This window comes from Phalangium opilio, unplaced genomic scaffold (genome assembly GCF_054372755.1).
Source record: "Phalangium opilio isolate 3A_F unplaced genomic scaffold, DU_Popi_V2 ptg000002l_1, whole genome shotgun sequence".
In the NCBI taxonomy this organism is placed as follows: domain Eukaryota; kingdom Metazoa; phylum Arthropoda; class Arachnida; order Opiliones; family Phalangiidae; genus Phalangium; species Phalangium opilio.
In genome coordinates this window covers 9,372,249-9,386,613 of record NW_028324144.1, presented here as the reverse complement: position 1 = coordinate 9,386,613, position 14,365 = coordinate 9,372,249, and the positions used below count along the sequence as shown (strand labels likewise).

General features: G+C 38.0%; 1 protein-coding gene and 2 long non-coding RNA genes across 5 annotated transcripts; 2 read left to right on the top strand and 1 right to left on the bottom strand.

Annotated features, from left to right (window-relative positions):
- Positions 1–276: 276 nt before the first annotated feature.
- LOC149718707 (uncharacterized) lies at positions 277–4,893 on the top strand. Its single transcript, XR_016376242.1, has 3 exons — positions 277–510; positions 4,592–4,662; positions 4,741–4,893. It is a non-coding gene; the product is annotated as an uncharacterized LOC149718707 (long non-coding RNA).
- Positions 4,894–5,781: 888 nt separating this feature from the next.
- On the top strand, positions 5,782–6,600 carry LOC149718706 (uncharacterized). Its single transcript, XR_016376211.1, has 3 exons — positions 5,782–5,909; positions 5,973–6,279; positions 6,336–6,600. It is a non-coding gene; the product is annotated as an uncharacterized LOC149718706 (long non-coding RNA).
- Positions 6,601–8,772: 2,172 nt separating this feature from the next.
- On the bottom strand, positions 8,773–12,946 carry LOC149718705 (uncharacterized). Of its 3 annotated transcripts, none has more exons than XM_089851296.1 (6): positions 12,791–12,946; positions 12,508–12,713; positions 12,237–12,420; positions 11,138–11,373; positions 10,786–11,072; positions 8,773–10,729 (listed from the first exon to the last, which is right to left on the bottom strand). In XM_089851296.1, exons 4-6 carry the CDS (start codon positions 11,273–11,275, stop codon positions 10,450–10,452), a joined length of 705 nt encoding a protein of 234 aa, XP_089707422.1. In that variant the 5' UTR covers positions 11,276–11,373; positions 12,237–12,420; positions 12,508–12,713; positions 12,791–12,946; the 3' UTR covers positions 8,773–10,449. The 3 variants fall into 3 exon arrangements, with proteins under 3 accessions (XP_089707422.1, XP_089707382.1, XP_089707377.1); XM_089851256.1 differs by having other exon boundaries at positions 12,508–12,672; XM_089851251.1 differs by having other exon boundaries at positions 12,508–12,946.
- Between the last annotated feature and the right edge of the window lie 1,419 nt (positions 12,947–14,365).

Sequence of the window (14,365 nt, the reverse complement as noted above, 5' to 3'; positions counted from 1 at the left end):
AAAAGCACTAGAGCAGCCGTAACCAGAAAAATTAATGATCTAAATAAATTGATCAAATCGACTGCCGTTCCTGACGTCGAAGAACTTGAAGATGGATTAGCGATCTTAATACAAAAGGAGGAAGATCTGATGCAAGCGGAAAACAAAGTTGAACCCCTAATAACTGACGAAGCCGACTTGGAAAAGGACCAAGATGAAGCTATAAAATACAAGGAAGACATCATCGGTATAAAACTCAAATTAAATCGGATGATCATCAAATTAGGTGGAATCGCCCCTTCGTCAACGTCATCCTTAACAGCAGGATCTACGGGCAACGCTGGAGGAAACGTACTCTTGCCCGGAGTAAACCAAAGTAGTCAACTTCAAAGCAACTCTTCAACCTCGCAAAAAGTGGAAGTGAAATTACCCGCATTGACAATCGTCAAATTCAACGGAGATTACTCAAAATGGAACCGTTTTTGGGGACGATTTAAAGTAACAGTGCACGATAGTACGAGGCTTGACAAGGTAGATAAATTTGTTTATTTAATGTCTTATTTGGAAGGGGAAGCTTTTGAAGCTGTAGACGGGTTAATTGATTCAGAAGAAGCTTATGATGAAGCTATAACATTGTTAAAAGAAAAATTTGATAAATCATACATTGCCTCACATTCATACATGCAAAAATTAAGGGATATTCAGCCGGTGACAAGTTCTAAAAACATGCCCACCCTTAGACGTTTATTAAATACATGCGAAATAAGCTTACGTAGTTTAAAATCCCTAGGTGAAAATACCACGGAAAATACCTCTTTCTTATGCCCAACCTTGTTAAGATGCCTTCCTGATGATATCAGGACCGAGTTTTGCCTACGTAAAAAATCAATTACTACTAATTTCAGTAAGTTGGATGTAAATGAATTGTTACAATTTATAAAAGAGCAGATAGAAAGTAGGGAGATGGCTCAGATTTTAGGTTCATCCTCGGGGCAAAATGGCGGGAAACTTGAATCCCATGTTAAAACAGAACATAAGCCTAAGACCAAAGTAGAAAACAAGTTCTTTGCTAGCGCAGCTACCCTTACAGCGGGATCTAGGGGGAGAAACAATCAAACTGAAGGCGTCTATTGTATTTTTTGTAACAATACAAACCATAAATCAACAGAATGCCGGAATTTTACCCTAGAGCTGAAACAAAATATTTTAAGGGATAGTCATAGGTGCTACATTTGTCTTAGATTTGGCCATGACGCAAAAACTTGTAGATCAAAATTTCGAACATGTAAAAAATGCCGTAAGAAACACAATTTCGTAATTTGTGAAGAAAATGAATCACATTTAAAACCAGGCCCAAGCGAAACCCTTGAGGCTAACGAAAATCAGTCAGTAGTAACAAATTTAGCTCCAATTAGAACAGTAGAAGAATTAGTCCTTCTGCAAACAGCTTTAGCTATTGTTAAAAATCCTAAACACCCCCTAGAAGAAAAAAGGGCCAGATGTTTACTCGATGGTGGAAGTCAGCAAACCTATATTAAATCGGATCTATCCAGAAAGCTTAAATTACCAATTATAGGGCATAAAATAATTGACATATTTCCTTTCATGAGTAAAACCCCAACAGAGTACAAAACAAACGTAGTTCAGGTCATTCTGGAAAACCGAGAATACCCAGAGAGAGCCATTGTAATCAAAGCTGTTGAAATTCCCTTTCTTTGCCATTCAATAACAAGCGAAGATTGTTTGGAACTAGAAAAACTTATGTTAGATAGGGGATTGCAAATGTCAGATGACCCCAAGGCTTACAAAAAGGGGAATCCCGAGATAGAGATCTTAATAGGAGCGGATTTTTTCTGGCAACTTGTTGTGGGAAACACTATTGAAAGGTTTTCACCATTTCTGGCCGCTATGGAAACAGTTTTGGGATGGGCGTCCTTAGGACTTGCTTTAAAGGAAAATACACCACGGGTTTCACAAGCAAATAATGGTACGGTCATGCTAATAAACTCTAGTGAAAGGGGCATCGATCAAACTCTTAGAAAGTTCTTTGACCTAGAATCAGAAGAAAATAGGGGAAGTGGGTAGCCGTAGCCTTGAGCCATACAAGTCGTCCAGTGATTCTCACTTACAATGGTCGATTCCCCTACCACCCTTAAAATTTGAATCTGGCCAATCGGCGCGAAGCATAAAATAGTACCAGATTTCATTGCGAACGCCACCATGTAGCGAACTGTGGAACTAACTTGTGTAGTCTGCTTATATTTCTGCTGTGCTTCAGTTTGAGTTAGGGTTACGTCAGGCAACGGGTTAATGCGGATATTGGTTTAATTAAGGACGAAAATTCGGTTATTTAATAAAATGAATGTCGTTAAGAGTACGCAGTGTGATTTAACGTACAAGGAAACTACCGATAAGAAAAAAAAAAGCTGTGTTGAAAGGAAAAGCAAGATCTACCCAAACCAATCCCAATGTTAAAAATCAAACTACAACAACTTGGATACAACTTTATTACTTTGAACTCTTCCCTATCACAGTTTAAAACTTCGGACAAGTTAATTTTTTCCCTGGAACTTAGAAATACCATTGTATTTAAAAATAAAGACATATTTTAAAATAAGTTATGAATTTAGTACTTACCACTCGATTCCAGCCTCTGCCATTCTGCCTGAGTGCCTCACTGCCTCTAGCAGACGCCTCTAGTCAGTTGGAAGGCGTAGGACCGTACTGTCCACAGAATTACGTCACTCGTGTGTTAATGCGCGTAAAAATCCTATCTCTCTTCACCCCCACGGGGAGGGAAATGGCGCGAAAAATCCGTAAACGGGACGCCTCGCGAAGTTGCCCAAGCTACCCACTTCCCCTATTTTCTTCTGCTAGAATCTATTGGAATAGATAGTAGGGAAAATTTGGACACCAGGGACGATGACACCGTAAACTTGTTTTTCAAAGACATTAGATTCAATGGAGAAAGGTATGAAGTGAAGCTTCCATGGAAAAATACCAAGGAATCACTCCCCGATAACAAAATGACAGCGTTAAAAAGAATGTCAGGATTAGTTAAACAGTTTCAAAAGGACCCCACGTACTACCAAGAATATAAAAGGTGTATAAACGAACAGGTAGAATCAGGGGTTGCAGAAAAAGTTCCCCAAACCGAAATAGATAATAAAGTCCCTGGTACCTATTATATCCCTCATAGGGGAGTGGTCAGAAACCACGTGTCAACCACGAAACTTCGCATAGTCATGGATGCATCCTCTCACGTTAAAGGGAGCCCCTCCTTAAATGAATGCCTTTCTTCGGGACCCAACTTGAACCCGGACCTCCTGCTGTTACTTATAAGATTTCGTACACACAAAATAGCTGTGGTTGAGAAGGCGTTCCTGCAGGTGGCTATAAATGAAAACGACAGAGATTCCATAAGGTTCTTTTGGGTCAAAGAAAATAAAGGGGTATTATTAGAAAATGAATTTGAAATCTATAGGATGACTAGAGTGCCTTTCGGGGTTACTTCTAGTCCCTTTCTCCTTGCATGCACTATTAAATATCATTTGGAACAAGCTAAAAATGCTGACCCAATTGTCAAACAAAAATTGAACGATGATATTTATGTAGATGATTTGACAAGTGGAGAGGTTAGCGTGGATCAGGCTTACAAACTGTCTGAGGATGCAGCCAAATTAATGTTAGAGGCCTACATGCGTTTTAGGAAGTGGGTGACTAATAGTGTTGAATTAGGGAAACTTTGGGGAGAAAAAACAAGTCCAGGAGAAGTAAATCTCTTTGAATCAGAAATAGGCAAATCAGAATCAAAAATCTTGGGTTTAAAATGGGCCCCAGACTCTGACGCATTCTCGTTCAATTTAAGGGTGCTGATGGAAATTTTAAAGGACGCTAAAAAGACAAAACGTTGCGCTTTAAGCGCTGTGTCTCAAATTTTTGATCCAATCAGATTGTTGGCTCCGTTCAATATTAGAGCGAAATTTATCATCCAGAAAGTATGGGAAGAAAAACTAGAATGGGATAAAGAACTTCCTGAACCGTTGGCAACTGAATTTGAAACTTGGGTATTCGAATTGCCAGCTTTAAGCAAAATTAGTGTAAACAGATATTATTTTTGGGAAAATGAGGGTGACATAGTAAAATTAGAGCTCCACTGCTTTTGTGACGCTAGCCTCAAGGCGTACGCTGCACGTCAGGTATGAGACTAGCGCGGGAAAAATAGGGACATCCCTTGTAGCTGCAAAGGCTAGAGTGGCTCCTCTCAAGGACCTTAAACGAAACAAAGAAGGTAAAGAGAACCTAAGCCTCCCAAGGCTAGAATTGACATAGTGTCTCATTGGGGCGCGCCTCACTAATTAAGTTAAGAACACATTTGGTTCCAAATTGGAAAGAATTATTTGGTGGACAGAATCCACAGTAGCCAAAGCCTGGGTTCAAGGAAATCCCTTAAACTGGAAGGCATACGTAGCCAGTTGTTTCCAAGATCATTTCTCGCCGATTAGGATTTGGCCTTAGCCATTTCAACCCCTCCATACATTCGAACCACTATTCGAACAACAAGCATTAAAATATTGCTAACTGATGGATATTTATAAACTTTTGGTTTTAGGTTAATTTACGAAGGACAAAGTTGGCGCTAGTGAAATTTCAAAATCATGCACTGAGCCTGATTTTTACAACGTAAGTGAAAGAAAAAATAGACCAAACGTTAAGATTGCAGATGCAAAAATTTTTAAATAACTTTTATTCTTCTTTTAGAATGGAAATGTTATCATGATGACAAAATCACGATCATTTTTCGATGGGCAACAGAAGTATTTCAGTCCGACTCCGGCCTTCGAAACGGCCAGGACGATCATGGTGTCCAACGCCCCGAAGAAAGTCAAGTCCACTTCCTTGTCCTTCTTAAATATGGACACTCCAGTAAACTTTGCAATTACAATCAACTCAATATTTAGTTCATTGAATCCCATTCTTAATTAAATTAGATGTTGATTTTAATGGGGTCAACTTTGGTCCTTCTGTCACTTTTGCTCGCCATTCACTCCAAGAAATACAAATCGTTGCCCACCAAGAAAGTAGTCAAAAAAATGGCTCGAGGAACGCTGGAAAATGTCTTTGAGAACACGTTGCTCTTTTGCGCCTAACGTAAGCAATTATTTCCAGAGAATGTGCTCCCATAACTAAAGATAGCATAATTATGTTCCTTAGCGATTCCCTCCATTTTGCCCCACATTACGTGTCGTCTGCTCGCTTCGTCGTGGCTGATCGGAGTGACTTTCACTCTGTTTTTCTTGGGTTGTTATTTGCGTACGGAGTTCACGACGGAAAGTTACAAGTGCTTCGACACTCTCTCGAACTTGATTAAAGGGTATGAGAAGCTTCGTTTGAAAAACCTCTGAAAAGATAGAATTAATTTCTGTGAATTCAAAAATATCAAGCTTTTAATTCTCCGATTTCTGGTTATTTGGCAATATGCATTTGGTCATGCTTAATATGAAATTATTTGAAATCCACTTTTTAAGAAAGGCTAAAACGTTTTCCTGCTTTTGACGTCACACACGCGAGATGGTGCCACGCTCTCCGCTATCAGAGCCAGAGTTTAGACAGCGCGCTTATAGAATTCCCGCGCTTTTTTCCCTCACGTCATAGTGATGTCATCAAGCAGGCGAACACGTTCGACAAGACAACATTGTTGATATATCGAAAGTGAGTTTTCGTGATTTTCCAATGGATTTTAAAAATAGAAACTTTGGTTCAATTATATTATAATCTTGAAATTTTGAAAGTAGAGACTTGAAAGTGAAACATAATACCACTTACGTGCTAAAATATGATATGAAATTGCAAATTCACATACCGTTTAAATCGGAAATTCCACCTTTCGTGCTCAAGGAAGCCAAACTTTCGACTATCTGAAATATTTGGTGAATAGGTGTTTCCTTGATAAGTATCTCTAAGCTTCTGACGTCATTGGTGCATATTTATAGGCAACCAAGAACCCAGTTGTTAAGAAATGGCTAGACGCACTCGATCAGGAGAATAATTTCGGTAGTACTGCGGATTTGTTCACACTTGATGGATATCTTTCGATACATTTGGGGAAAAAAGTTCTAATCGTAGAGGACATCATGTTGACTTGGATGATGTGAAACTTTATATGACGAACTTTTTGGCCGAAAACGGAGGTCTTTATTTTCGCAGCACGTAGTCAGCTTCGACAACTTACACCTCATTTTCAACACCTCTTGGTTGAGAAGCTCACCGCAAATGAACGAAAACCTCCAACTGATGTTGGTATGAATTTCTTACAGTAAGCCGATTTAAGCTCTTGACGGATGCTTTTATTGCAGCATGGAACCAATTTTCGAAACGCAAGTTCTCAAGTACCTATACTCAATTGAACAAGTCTAGTGGAAGAGAACGTTGGAAAGCACGGCTGACTTTGACCTGAGTAGCGTCAGCGTTCCTTTCCACTGCTCTTCTTCATGCTGTTACGAGCAGTGACCGTCGTCATCACCGAAATTTTCTTAAAAGCTAGTAGTTTACTATACGTCACGGAACACATCGAATTTTGCCAAAAATCAAAAATAGTTTCAACTTTGTAAATGGTAAAAATGTGCTTACGCTATCATTATGATAAAATATCGCACTCAATTATGAACTAAATTAACATTAGAATTCAGCCTCGCATTAATAAAAACTGGCCAATATATACCGTTTAAATTTTTAGTTATTAATTAATCAGTTTCAGTGCAAACATTAAATTGTAAAAAATGCACTCTTGAAATCAAAGGTGTGATTTAGCACCTTTAGTCTTAATTTTGACGGGTCCAAAATCAGCACCATTAATGTGGTTAAATAACGCCTATGAAAGTTTTTAATGGCCCATTTTCAACACTTTGCGTCTTAAAAATATTTTGCCCCGACACATTTATTACAAATTATAAAGCTTTATCTTACACCTTTTAAGAATCATATTTTAAAAATGTGTTCTTCTAATATTCTTCAAAAGGCGTAAATAGGCCTTTACATAAAATCCGTATGTTGCCGGGGGAAAAAGCAGAGATGAAGGCTATTCTTCCCTCCCGCGAAAAGAAAATGTTGCCGGGGGAAAAAGCAGAGATGAAGGGCGTTCGTACCCTCCCGCGAAATAATTTATAGAAAGGCCTATTTTGTGAAATAGTGCAAAAAAGGAATATTACACTCTTAAAACTAAAGGTGTAATTTAGCACCTTTCGTCTTAATTTCAAGTTGTTAAACAACACCCCTGAAAGTGTTAAATGAACCATTTTTAACACTGCATCCTCGATAATGGTAGTTCCAACAATGCCTCCAAGTGTTAAATTAGAATATTAATATTTTGGTTTCGGGTACTTTAGGTTCGGTTCGGTAAGGTTTGGTTTGCTTAGGTTAGGTTAGGATAGGTTTGGTTTGGTTAGGCTAGGTTAGGCTAGGTTAGGTTTTGTTTTGTTTGTTTAGGCTAAGTTAGGTTTGGTTTGTTTTGGCTAGGATAGGTGAGGTTAGGTTAGGTTTGGTTTGGTTTGTTTAGGCTAGGTTAGGTTAGGTTAGGTTATTTTTTGGTTTGTTTTTGCTAGGTTAGGTGAGGTTAGGTTAGGCTAGGTTAGGTTAGGTTAGGTTAGGTTAGGCTAGGTTAGGTGAGGTTAGGCTAGGCTAGGTTAGGTTTTTTGGTTTGGTTTGGTTTGGATTGTTTAGGCTAGGCTAGGTTAGGTGAGGTTCACCGTAGGTAAAACGTTAAAATAAGTGCAATAATATTTTTCAACTCACATTTGTTTCAACAAAAATAAGTCGTGATATTAAAATATATTTAATGCAAAGCCACACACTAGGTCTTCTTCCAGTTCAATACAATTTCTGTCCAATGGTACTATATTATAAATAAAACGCACCTCTTGGCTACGTTCGGTCGAATGGGACACCACAAAAAAAACCTTTCTGTCGAATGGGAATTCGGTTCAATGGGACCAAAGCGATATTTATAGTTAGTATTATATCTTAATTTTTATAAAAAGATTAAAACAATTATCTGTCAGCATTAATAGGTCGATTGGGTTAAACATCATCCAAATATATCTATTTCAGTTTAAATTTCGCTTCTTAAATATGAATAGAAGGGGTTACATTAATTTTAATAAAATGTTTAAGGTTAAGCTGCTGTTGATGGCCTTTCGAATATTTACAACTGTTGATCGGCTAGAATAATTGAATTAAAAATTGTCAGCTTCCGTTGAATTCAAGCTGCGCTTTATAATTGATAGGACAAGCAAGATCGATACCATTTCACGAAGCCAATGTTATTCAACCATTAGGAATAATAAATGTATCTGATTATTTTTTGATGAGATAATTTCAGTAAATACAATAATGCTTAAATTAAGAGTATTTCAAGTGAAAGCTCAACAAGAGTCAAAAACGTCGTTTTGAAAAATTAATTGTAGGTTTTCAAATATTTCAATATAGTTTAAAAAGTTTGGAATTTCTGCGAAATAGAATTTTTAAATGTATTGTGCTGTAAAGACAATTCTCATATGCATATCCAATAAAAATCATTTCGCGTGATCGCGTATAACTGGTTGGTGGCCTCTTTCTTGACAAGACTAATGAAACAAATAATGGCTTTTAGAGATAACAAGATGGGCTAGACTAATATTAAAGCCATACTCCGGTTTTTATTAGGAATTCTATCGAAAACAAACCTCAAGCGAATTATATCTAATTCAAAAATTTACTTCTGTTACAATTGTAATACTGTGACATGGAATAGAAAATTTTAGTGAATAGTGTTAAAAATAATTCTCGTAAGGCAAACCCTTAAATATTTGAGTAAATAGACCCACAAACTGTAAACGAGTCAACAGCAACTAGGGGACTCAAAAGACGCTAAGATTTGCTCAAAACAATCATATATTTATAAATATTGCCCTAATTGCCAAACGAAGGAACAAACTAAATACTACGACAGTCGCCACTAACACGTTTTTTTAGCCTCATCCACTACCTCCTATATAAGTACTCTTGAAAAAGGGCCTAGATGATCTATATGAATTGTATCCATTGGTACGGTCGTCCACCTTATCTATGGATTGCAACAATCCAGGCACTACCTCCTATATAAGAATCAAGGCCCGAGTATGCTCCCTCGTCAGATGGGGATTTGAACTTGTATATAATTGTGCGGTTTCCCCGTGAGGTGGAGCTCTTTTCAGGATTTCTTATTTCAAATCACGCCCGTTCGCATTAGCACAATGACTTTGACTATTTGGCCAACATTGGTTAATTAGAACTATTTCATGTTTAATATTAATAGACTTAATTCAATACCAGTTTCATACTTTTAATTTATAATTATAGGCAAGCTTAAAAAACAGGTGTTATTAAAGTTGAAAAATAATTTTATTAAAACGCATTGCATCAGTTTTAATTTATTCTATTCTATTAATATAATTTAATCTATTAAAATTCAAAATTATCTTATCAAATCTTTCTGTAGCATTGTTCAATTATTTTTTTTTCATATGATTCTTAAGCCTTTGCACTATGCCTGGATGCTGTGTTATGGTAGTGGGTGGGATGTAAGAATCAGTCGTATAAAGTAAAGAGGGATGGTAAAACAGTGGAAATTAAATTTCACAGAATTGTTGTGAAAAGTAGAACGAGTTATAAATCGAAAATGTTGGAACTCCAAAGATGGGGATATGTGGGTATCGGACCCTGGTCGGGAATCGGCGGCCCTCGCGGGGAAAGCGCTCTTTTTTGAGGGGTTGCTCTCGTGGTTTTGCCCGGCCCTGCTTGGATACCGACATTATTTATGAAGCCGACGCTAAGCCTTGGTTATTAAGGGAAATATTTTCGATATTATAATTTTTTATAGCTTCAATGTGCATGTGTTTTCTCCAGTAGGATTTAAATATAATTCCCATATTTTTACTAACTTTTTTAAGTTCCAATATTTTTAGTTTATCATAGTTTAGATTCAAATTTACTCCGTTATCTACAATCCCAGCTATTTCTCCGTAGGCCGAGAGCGTCGTCTACACGTGATAGCTGTGACGTCAAAGTCTGGAAACGAGTGCCGCGCTGCGTCTAAATCCCGCGAATTAAAATGCCGCATTTCGAAGATAAAAAAATTCCCATACTCGGGCCTTGATTCTTATATAGGAGGTAGTGCCTCATCGTATATATCCATGATATTTTTGTTGATCGTGTACCGATACCAAAGTATATTGTGCACCCCGTCATCAAACGATGTGGCTAAATCATCAGTGTTCAAACTTTCAGAGAAAATGTTTTCTACTTCTAGGTATTTTGAGAAACGTGATGCAAAAGGGTAATCGAATGGATAGTTTCTCAAGAAAACGTTTTAGTTCTACTATTTCTCAACACAATGCGTATTTAAATTTTTTTAAAGCGCACATACTAATAGAGATTTGGAACTGATAGCGTTGGTTAATGAGCAGGATACATGATAAACTGATCAATCAGAGTGCTAGGGTTAATTTTCTTCTTTTCCCATCTTTTCATCATGCACTCTGAAAAAATCTCCAATGCCAAAACGACGCAAGAGACGACTATACCCTTGACCCAAAATGCGAAAGGCAGTGAAACGGTGCTGAAGTTTAACGACTTGATTTTCGGTTTGGGTGTTTTCCAAGTAATGAGGTCCAACATCGCGATTGTTTGAGCCGTTGTCCAGCGAAAGAATCGGTGTTCCGTGTTAAATAACAATCTGAAAATTGGTTAATACAATTTCAAAACAAATCTATTTAGAATAGCGGAACTAACACTTTTCGAAGAAGTTCTATCTTGGCGATGTCGTTCCTCTGACTCGAAAGCGGTATGTATCTGAATTCAGAGTATGGTGGTTCTTGTTTAATGTGAATTGACTCTGAGTAAATCCATTTGTTGGGATAGTTCGCTATGTATGATTTCACTTCCATGTTTGATTCTAAATCGTTTTCTTTGATGAGGAAGGCGCCACGCTTCTCGTTCAATAATTTCACAATGCATTTGCTATTAAAAGGAATAAATATCGCATCCCGAACCCCTTTAACCAAGGGGTTTTCCTTTACCTGTTCCAATAAGCGAACATTGAAATTAAAGGAAAAGGCAGAACTTAAACAGAATAAATCTTCACCCATTGCCGGTAGAAAGCGTGTTCAAATGATCGGTTAGTGATATAACCTTGTAGTTTCGGTCCAGTGCCATCTTTAGCAAAAATGTCAGTAAACTTATCCAGGGTTAAGTAGTTTACTTCAGAAAATTGACCTCGCATGGTGGCGCCAACTTATGCCAGGATCACTGAAGACGCTAATAACCAAACAGACAGAACTATTTCTTCAAACGGTTTGCCTTGTTTTTTCCTCGGATAAGCTGAAAAATATTGTCAAGTGAGTGTGCAAAATGGTAATTTTCTTATTTCATAGTAATAAAGAATCATTTGTTGGAGTGAGAGACGCTCGGAGGAAATGAGTTTCAAAGTTAAATTTTTACGTCAAGATCTTAGTCAGCTCGCGAAGAAAGAATAGGAAAAAGCGTTTGGCTCTACACTCCCAAAAACATTACTTTTCCCATAGAGACTATAAACCCCAAGGAATGGAAGGAATGCCTCATCTTGTGGCCCTTTCTCCTGGTACAGGGCGACTTCCGCTAAGCAAAATTAAACGGGCCGGAAGCTCTCATGTATCAATTTAGGAACAACATCATTATTTGCGCTTGTAGAGCGGAGAACCTGTTACTGCTTGGGGTTTATAGTCTCTATGCTTTTTCGAGTAATCACTATTCATGGCTTAAAGAGTTTCTAATTGCCGGATAACCACACTTTGTCTTCCGTGTTGTTTCTTAGATTTTTGGGAATGTACTTTCACCAATAGTAAAACCCACTACCCAAATGGGGGGGCTTTTGAAAAAGGACTTTTCCCCCCTTGGAGGTATTAAAATTTCCGTCCCCCTCTACGAACGGCTTTTGGCGCCATCTAGCGGCGTAATTTTCGTCCCATAGACGCTAATGTTAAAAAATGGAGTTTAATTTGAAACATTAAAATGTACTTTTCGTACTGAAGACTTTAAAATGTACTGAAAAAGTACAATTGTACTACGATCTCGTTTCTACTACAAATATTCCAGCAATTTTCACATTTTGAAATAACACACCGAGGAAATATCGCGTTATTTTGAGTTCGGTGTGGAGATGCCAGAGGCTATAAATATTTTTATTATAAGTACCAATACTTTACGTTCATAGAATAGTGTTGACATCAAGTTCCAGACGTTGTCGAAAAAATTAGTGAAGATTTTCGTGATAACATTTGGTAATTTTGGTCTTCTTCGTTTTGAATTATACAAATGCAAGAGGACGGATTTTCTTAGCGACAAACAACAAGATATGATGAAAATGGAAACCAGCAAGAGAAATACGGTCTACAATGAAATTAAAAAGTGAAAGATAATACTTCTATCATTGATCAATTTAATGAAATTAGTCATCCAATTTGTTTAAAAGCTTACATTGCCATCCACTTCTAAAATTTGATATATTTTTTTTGTTTCCTGTTCGGGTCTCGAAGAAGCTGTGACGATATTTACGGAATGGAAATAACTCGGATGAAAGTACGCATTAAATTGTCCGTAATGGTAACGCCCATCTTTCCACTTCCAAAACATGTCCACGTTCTGAAATTGATTTCAGCTAAGTGTTATAGCGTAGACCGAAACTAGATTGAGATTTATTATTTGCTAATTTTAAACTTTGTTATGAAATTTAACGCATCGCCCAAGATTTTAAACGTACATTGGTCCAAAAATAGAAAGGTTTGTTTGCTGCGCAAAATCTTACGACGAAATTTCTGAAAATAAAATGCAATATTTTTTCAAAAAGAGTTCAACTTCGTACTGGATAAATAGACCGCTGATATCCATAATTTTAAAGATATAACTACCGTTGGAATTAATTGGAATGTAGGGTCGGGATTGTAAAGATTTCTTGTTCCCTAGCTTAACTTGTTAACTGCTTTTAATAACGTATTAGTTCTTAATCTAATACTACCTAGTCTTATCGTGAATACTCGAAGACGTTTTGAGAGATGTAAACATTTAGTCTTTATTGCCATTTAACATTTTAGGAATATTTAACATTTTAGGAATATTTAACATTTTACATTTGGTTGATTAATTTTTTTAAACTGAATTGGATAATTAACTTCTAAAGATTGAGTCTCTTTACTGGCTTGGGTACTCGAGTAGATTTTCTGACTATCTTCGGTGTTGTTGTGTTGTCCTTTTCTGGACTTCGGTTCGCAGCCATATCTAACGGTGGTGTATAAACTTCTGTTGTTGTGCTAGCTGGCGAACTCTGCGTCGTAACTTCCGGAAGTAAATCCGTTGGATTTCTTTGATTTAGGGTTGTGACGGCTCTAGCTGGCGTTGTTTGGTTTGCTGTTAGGCTGAGCCGTATTGGCGTTTCGCTGGCTGTCTTCAGAAGACCTGGTTCTAAGACGTGGCGAAGCTGACGTCGATTACGTCGCATAGTGTTTCCATCGCTTGTTTCAACTAGATAGGATCTCGGCGCTGTTTCTTCGAGAACGATTGCTGAGCGATCCCATACGCCTTGTTGATTTCTAATTCGAACTTTCATTCCCTTGTCAAACCTGGAAAGTTCTTTCCCTTTAACCCTTTGGCTCTGTTTCTTTAATTCCTCATACCCCTCAGATAAAGGACGGTACTCGGGAAGGCGTGTTTTCAGGCGACGTCCCATGAGCAGTTCTGCGGGCGACTTCCCGTGGTCTTGCGGGGTGTTCCGAAAACTGAGCAGTCCCAACTCATAATCGTGGTTGGAATCCAGCGCTTTCTTTAGCAACCTTTTAGCGATTTGGACTCCCTTTTCAGCCAACCCATTGGATTGCGGGTACTTTGGGCTAGATGTAACGTGTTTGAAACCATACGACCTGGCAAACTCTTGGAATTCATATGAATCGAATGGTACGTTGTCCGACAGAACTTCTAGCGGTATCCCATGTCGGGCAAACACCTTCTTCAACGTTTTTACGACGGTCGTGGCTCCAAGCGACTGTAGTTCATCCACCTCCCAGTAATTGGAGTAAGAGTCAATCCTTGTTGTGACAATGAAAAATGTCAGTACCGACTCTTTCCCATGGATTCTGCGTCGGCTGTCGCATCATTAGCGGCTCTTGTGACTGGGCGTATTGATATTTGTTGCAAGTAGAGCAGCTTTTGCAATAGTTATCGATGGCCTGGTTTAGATTGTTCCAGTAGAGTGCCTGTCTTGCTCTTCGCCTGCACTTCTCGATACCCTGGTGTCCATCATGGATGATGCCAAGCATACGCTCTTGCAGCGACTTTGGTACCA

What these genes read in the sequence shown, in the direction of transcription:
- LOC149718705 (XM_089851251.1), bottom strand. Translation starts at nt 11,275, where the DNA reads ATGCGAGGTCAATTTTCTGAAGTAAACTACTTAACCCTGGATAAGTTT. An exon ending in ACGCTTTCTACCGGCAATGG is followed by an intron (nt 11,073 to 11,137) that starts GTGAAGATTTAT and finishes TTATTGGAACAG; the next exon opens with GTAAAGGAAAACCCCTTGGT. An exon ending in ATAGAACTTCTTCGAAAAGT is followed by an intron (nt 10,730 to 10,785) that starts GTTAGTTCCGCT and finishes ACCAATTTTCAG; the next exon opens with ATTGTTATTTAACACGGAAC.